This window comes from Muntiacus reevesi, chromosome 10, assembly GCF_963930625.1.
Source record: "Muntiacus reevesi chromosome 10, mMunRee1.1, whole genome shotgun sequence".
NCBI lineage: Eukaryota > Metazoa > Chordata > Mammalia > Artiodactyla > Cervidae > Muntiacus > Muntiacus reevesi.
In genome coordinates, this window is record NC_089258.1 from 64,691,268 (window position 1) to 64,698,573 (window position 7,306).

At 41.4% G+C, this 7,306-nt stretch overlaps 1 protein-coding gene across 1 annotated transcript; it reads right to left on the reverse strand.

Annotated features, from left to right (window-relative positions):
* Positions 1-4,732: 4,732 nt before the first annotated feature.
* C10H8orf48 (chromosome 10 C8orf48 homolog) lies at positions 4,733-7,025 on the reverse strand. The gene is made up of 2 exons (XM_065946777.1): positions 6,035-7,025; positions 4,733-4,968 (listed from the first exon to the last, which is right to left on the reverse strand). Exons 1-2 carry the CDS (start codon positions 6,816-6,818, stop codon positions 4,949-4,951), a joined length of 804 nt encoding a protein of 267 aa, XP_065802849.1. The 5' UTR covers positions 6,819-7,025; the 3' UTR covers positions 4,733-4,948.
* Positions 7,026-7,306: the final 281 nt, after the last annotated feature.

Genomic DNA, 7,306 nt, shown 5'->3' on the forward strand with positions numbered 1-7,306 from the left:
ACAAGCCTCATAGAGTTCTCTTACTCAAGCATACTCAAGAAAGATAAATTTTAATTAAATGAAATATGACATTTTTTATCAGCAGTCAAACTTAAGGATGAGCGGTAATAAAGAGTCTGATTCCAATTTCGATGTTTGATGGTCAAAAACGTGCACGCCCACCTTTCACTCCCACCCCACCTTTGCAACAGCTGATAAAAGCCCAGGGCCCCCTTTGGTACTGGCAGGAAGTTCAGACCATGTAAGCCCAGCCCACAGGTGTGAATCCTCACCTCAGCCCCACTCCCTGATCACAGTAAAAGCCAAACCAGTATCTTTCCTCTCTCTCCAGCCATTTTTAGATCAGCTTGGGAGCTTGCCCTGTGTCCCTCAGAAGCAACTCTCAATATGTGAGCAGTAGACCTTTTCAGACCTTCTGACTTCATGTGGGGTCATCAGTCTTGACATTCAAAGCAAATTTGGGGTGGAATGACCATAATATACTTTCTCCTAAACCCCAATTAATACCTCAACGTGGGCTCATCAAAGCTAGGCTCTGGGATTATTGGAGCTACCCTGATAGAATCTTGTAATATCCATTGTAATTTGAGTTTACAGAAAATTGGAGAATTAGAAATTCTCTATTGCAGAGGGTATTGTCAACTGAGAATTCAGCTGTCTTTTTTCTGTCTCAGATTAACTATTTGTGTATGTACTTTTCATCTGTCAATTCCAGAAAAAAACTGAAGGAGAGTCCACACCCATGTAGAACCACAATTCTTATTTTCTTTGCAGCCTGTTGAACTATGTTACTGCAGAAACAATTATGTTACTATATTAGGCTTCATCATGAAATAAACTAACATGTTTAAAACTGGAGGTATTCTGAGCTGGGTGTCCCAAACATTCCTAAACAGTTCTGAGACTGGAATTTGAATGACTCAGAGGTTCAGGACTGAACTTTCTTTTCTCTCAATCTGGCACATCACTTACTTCTGTTCCAAGGATTTTGTTTTTCTAATACTCGTTAAATGCATAGATTTGTTTCTCAGTGCAGAATTTTTTTTCATTAAAAATCTAGATAAAAAACATAAACTACATGGACGCATATTTATATATTGTCTATATTACAGTTATATAAGCTGCATTTATTTAATCCTGTACCAAGTTGCCAGATACATTTTTAGTGCATTGGGGAAATATGTGGTTTCTTAACATCTGATCTGATAGATTTTCTTTTCCAGCCTTACTGGAATCTCTTGGGTGCCGCTATAAAGGGTTTGGAGAAAAGATATTCATTCCTTTTGAATTTGTTCAGAAGAATTAAAAACTATTTTTGAGTTTGAGCATCAAGAACTTCTACCTCATTTCAAAACTGCAAAAAGTCATGAATTATCTTTGAAGTTAACAATTCACATAAATGTTTTCCTATCTGAAAACATGAATTCCAGAGAGATATTTTTATATTATTTTAAATGAATACTGTATTAATTGGCTGCATGTGAAAAGATACCAAAAAGTGTTGCACTAATTTGCCACTGAGAAAAAGTATGAATGTATATGATAAAAAGGAATCCAAGCCATGGAGAGAAAGAGAACAATTATAAAAAATAGCTACACAAAGACAAAACACTAGCAGATTATTTTCTTGTTCTGATGCAAAAGACATATTAAATCTCATTATTTGGATGTACTTGTTTTTCCATCATTGAAACTTTTCTTGAACACCGTCCTGTGTCAGGCATTGTGCTAAGTGCTGTGGATACTGTATGAGATGGAACCTCTAAGTGTATAAGATGGAACAACCTCCAGTTGTTCAAATCAAGTAAGAAAGAAAAGATTATTAAGACACAAGTGTTATAAATTTATATTAGTGCTTTAGCATACAGACTACAACATTTAATTCTGATTAGTCAGTGTTTCAAGGTTATGGGCTGAGTGCAAAGAAGATGAGGCATGAGAATGGGTTAAAGAGTACATCAAACTACACAATCATCTCAACTGATGAAATACCCCTTTATGATACAAAAAACTAAGAATAGAAAGGAACTTACTCCAAATGAAAAAGGCCATTTATGAAAAATCCACAAACATACTTAGTGGTTAAAAACTGAAAGCTCTTCCCCTAAGATCAGAAATAAGATAAGGATGTACAGTTCACTACTGGAAATTAGAGCCAGGGCAATTAGACAAGAAAAAAAAAAATGTCCAAATCAAAAGCAAGAAGTAAAATTATCTCTGTTTACAAATGACAAAATCTTCTAGCTCTAAAACCCTAAAGAATCCATTTTCTTAAAAACTGTTAGTGCAAATCAATAAATTCAGCAGTTTCAAGATACAAAATCAACAGGCAAAAATCAGCTGTATTTCTACACACTAGCAATGAATATCAAAAAAGAAAATGAATTGGAAAAAAATCCATTTACTATAGCAAACAATGGAGTAAAATACTTAGGAATAAAGGAAGCACACAACTTGTATGCACAAAACTATGAAACACTTCTTTCAAAATTAAAGACCTAAACAAAATTTAAAATCTCTTGTGCATGGATTGGAAGACTTAATTGACTGAAGGGATGAATTATGACCCTTAATGGGAAAATAATTCAGAATTTTTTATACTAACATGGCAAAGATAAAGCATGACATAGTGTGGATTTCAAATAAAATGTTACTATGAAAATGGTAATGATTTCATTTCCCATTTTATCTAGGAATGACTAAGAGAAATACAATAAATTTTATAGAAAAAAAAGGAGCATGTTTATACATAAATGAAGGTCTAAAGGCAAAGGCTAGTATTGAAATATGATACAAAGGCTATTTTTTGCTGATTTTTACAAATTTTTGATTATTATAGGTTAGGTGTAAAGACATGTAGAAAAATTATCTCTGCTCTCCTTCCATAGCTAAACTTCAAGAAGTCTACATACCACTTCCTTTGAAAATAAGACTAGGAACAATTTTTAAGTCATCTAGAAAACTGGTGACATTTACTCAGAATTTAAGAAATAAGCAGCATTCATAACATAACTGGACTGTTGTTAATCATGATTTGGACAAAATACAAGGGGGCACTAGATCAGTCCTTTGTGCTACCTGATATTTTAACTGTACTAAAAATAAAGGAGCTTTTCAAGTTTTTATTTTAAAAAAAGGTCTATACCCATATTCCCCATGTCCTTAGCTTACATTTATTCCTCAATCTGCTTTGTCAGTCTGCCCAGATTCTAAGAGTGAAGTGACTGCTGTTGAGGCCAGGAGGCCAATATGTGGCTAAACTATCTCCCATGAACTCTGTTGGGTTGGCATGCTTCGACAACCCATCCTTCTTGAAATCTCTTTCTTTGCTCTCTGATAGGACACTTTGCTGTTTTCCTTTATTCTTCTAGGATGACTCCTCCTCAATCTCCTTTGCTGGCTTATTCGCCTCTGTGGTTGCTGTTGTTCAGTTGCCAAGTTGTGTCCAACTCTTTTGCAACCCCATGGACTGTACCCTGCCAGGCTCCTGTGTCCATGGGATTTCCCAGGCAAAAATACTGGAGTGGACTGACATTTCCTTCTACAGGGGATCTTCTCGACCTAAGAATCAAACCCACGTCTCCTGCATTGGCAGACAGGTTCTTTACCACTGAGCCATCAGGGAAACCTTGATTCTCCTCTACCCAGCCACTAATTGGTAAATTTCTCAAGAGTTGGTCATAGTCTTTCTTCTCTTCTCATTCTACTTTCTTCGAGAAGAGCTTACCACATCTATGACTTCAATTTCTAACTACGGTATCTTCCAGTGATCCCCTCCCCCTCAACCCTTTACTTCAATCTCTAGGTTAGACCTTGTCTTCAGATCACAAGCACAAATAACCAAATGTTCTTCAACCTCTCAATATGAATGTCCCAAATATTTCTCAAACTAACCACGTCCAAATAATTGCCTTCTTAATCAAACATCATCCTCTTCCACTGTTCCTATTTCAATGAAATTATCATATCATACAAATGTACAAGTCAGAAACTTAGTCACATTCTTAACATTTACCTTTCATTAAACCCCTATACAGTCCTGAGTGTTCATTGGAAGGACTGATGCTGAAGCTGAAACTCCAGTACTTTGGCCACCTCATGCGAAGAGTTGACTCATTGGAAAAGACCCTGATACTGGGAGGGATTGGGGGCAGGAGGAGAAGGGGACGACAGAGGATGAGATGGCTGGATGGCATCACCAACTCAATGCGCATGAGTTTGAGTAAACTCCGGGAGTTGGTGATGGACAAGGAGGCCTGGCGTGCTGCGATTCATGGGGTCACAAAGAGTTGGACACGACTGAGCGACTGAACTGAAACCCCTATATTCATTTCTTCACCAAAGAATGCCCGCTATTACCTTCTAAATCTTTGTTAGATCTCTGTTTTTCTTTCTACCTGTACAGTCAAAATCCTAATCCAAAATGCTAGTATCTCTCTCCTGGATTGTTATGAAAACTTTGTAACTCTTTCAACTAAAATGTTGCCTTCTATAATATGAAAAAACACTGGGTGGAAAGCTTTAGTCCTTAAATCTGTGAGGGAAGAATAGTAAACTCTTGTTTACTATACTTGTTTACTATACTAGAAATGTTATAGAATGCAGATCCATGTGCCCTTCTATAATATGTAAAAACACTGGGTGGAAAGCTTTAGTCCTTAAATCTGTGAGGGAAGAATAGTAAACTCTTGTTTACTATACTTGTTTACTATACTAGAAATGTTATAGAATGCAGGTCCATGTGCCCACACACAGTGAGGCCAAAGGATATTAAAACATCAAGAGTTTGGTGCATAGAATGGTTTATTGTAGGGCCATGCCTTAAGAACCCCATAATGCCCCCAAAGCTTTCAACAAATCCCTTTAATAGGAAAGGTGAGGGAGGGTGTGTTAGTTGTTACAAACTTGTTAGTGGCAGATCCTTTGTTCCTGAGGCCTGGTCCATGGCTCAAGGTGTTCCCCATAAACCTTCACCAAAATAAATGTTATTCTCAGTTCAGACAAGAAAAGGCAAGATCCCAAAGCTCAACTTTCACCCTCTGAGGTCCAGGCTTGGCTAAAAGGAGGGTGATCCTTGCAGAGGCCAATAATTGCCTGATGCGCTTGTCCCGCACCCAGTCTGGGTCCTCCCGCAGGGCCTAGGCCCAGTTGAGGAGGCAGATCTTAGCTGACAGGCACCCTCTTGGCTAAGTCCCTGGTCCCTGCCCAGCTGGGAACCCAGGACCCAACTGGCTCTCAGGCCTCTCATTTAAATTGGAGAGAATCATTTGTTTAGGATCGACAGGAACATGTGCTGTAGCAATTACCAATCATGTGAATTCCTAGCTCACAACAATTGCCCTTCTTTGAAAAGAGACCCAACCACAGCAGTGGACCTGAAGTAGATGCTCCATGTCTGTGCAAATTATCCCTGACCTCTGGCCACTTCCTCAGAATAGACAACTGATCTAAGCTGGACCAGTTTCTGAAACTTGACCAGAGAGACTGAAGCTGGTTGAAGCTGTTACCTGAGTGGCAGATTCCCCATTTACTCCAGTTGCTGAGGCTTCCTTGAACTGCCAGGCATGGAGACCACAGTTCCAGAGGTGGGGATGGAGAAGAGGTTCACTGCTCCTTTAAGGCCTGGGCCTGGCCAGTGAGAAGGTCATGCGAGGCTTCTGGGGCTCTACAGGGCAGCCCTCAGCCTGTCCCCAGGCACGCCCCATGACTGCTTTGCACCCCACACTCTGCCACGGTGGGCACTGGGGGATGACCACAGGCAGAGAGGGACCTTATAACTGCTCTTCTCAGGGTCTCCCAATAACGGTGGCGATGCTAAGCATTGCATGCTATAGACTGCATGCCCGCTCCACCCCTATTATAGAGATGATAATTATTCAAATACACAACAGAAACATTTACCCACAGGACACATTATCATTAATAAACACCACCCCCTGTCTGGTTAAGAATAAGAGGTTTGGCAATAAGCAGACAAAAAGGTGAATAACAAGTACTAGTTCCACTCTGCTACATTTTCTGCTTTATATCTGACCTTTCAAAAAACCAGAGTATCCAATTTTACGTTTCTCATTCAGCCTTTCCCAGATTCTTCTGGGGTCATCTGAAAGCCTGGGAAGGCTCTGGTGTGCTTCTCTGATGAGGGTAAGGAAGTCTTTCGTATGAAGATGTTCATCTATTTTCTCCTGGAGTAGAAGTGACTCCAGCAAAGTCTTCTTCTGTCTCAGGAAGGCAGCTTGGGCCAGTTCTGCCCTTTTTCTGATACAGTCGGGACACCGAGAAGAAATGTGTTGCTTAGCTGTTCCCACCTGTTTGGATGTTGTCCTCATGCTTTTAAAATAGATTCTATTCAAAAGCTCGTCAGGGACAGTACACTTTAAGGCATCTACCTCTGGAGCCTCGGCCTCGGGTCCGAGCTGCGGCTTTTTCTGTCTGCTGCTCTTTTTCCCCTTAGAGTTCGCTCTGTGGTGGATCAGGTTTACCTTAACGGTGCAGAAAGACTGCAGGGCATTCAGTTCTTCAAGGGATAGCTGAGTGATGTCTGTTTGATGTTTAGTGTCTGGTCGGTACTGTTCAGAGTTCGTTTCCTTGCCCTTGAGGTTACGGATCCATTTTCTGCTCAATTTCTTTACATTAGCTTTGAAGTCTGAAAGCTCAGATTGGTTGTCTCCATATTCCGAGCATGAAGGCAGCGATCCGCTCTCAGACTTGCTCCCAGAGGCGTAAGACCAGGGCTGCAGTCCTCCAGAGGAACTGAATGAACCGGAACTCTTTACCTCATCGGTCAAGGACTCCAAGGTCTCAGAAAAGTCTGCCATAGCCCCGCTGTCCGCTGGGGCCAACTCCCGCTGTTTCTCTGAATCCTTCGGCTTCTAGGCGGATGGCCATCACATTGCTTCAGGCTCTGCGCCTCGTCTGCTTTGCCGTGGTCAAGACTGCCTCAGGAACTGGTCAGTCCCGAGCCCCTCGGGGATGAGTTTTAGGAGCCCGCAGTTCCTTGAGGGAAGCTCTTCCGGGCGACTCCGTCCCGCTGCCTAGGCAACCAGAGGCGGTCATGCGCAGAGCGTCGCTGGGGCGCCGCGCTCCTTCCTTCCCCCGCGCTCCTCGGAGCCGACCCCGCCCGCACAGTTCGTGTAGGTTTTCGGAGCCTCCCTCTCTGCTGGCTCTCGCGAGTCTCCGCCTCCTCGGTGCGATTTTAGTACAAACTCCAATAACGATCGAGAAAAGGTTGCAAACTCTCCTTCCCCAGGGGTCAAAAAAGTATACACGCCTCTTTCCCAACAGGAATAGATGGCCTCTGACTAAT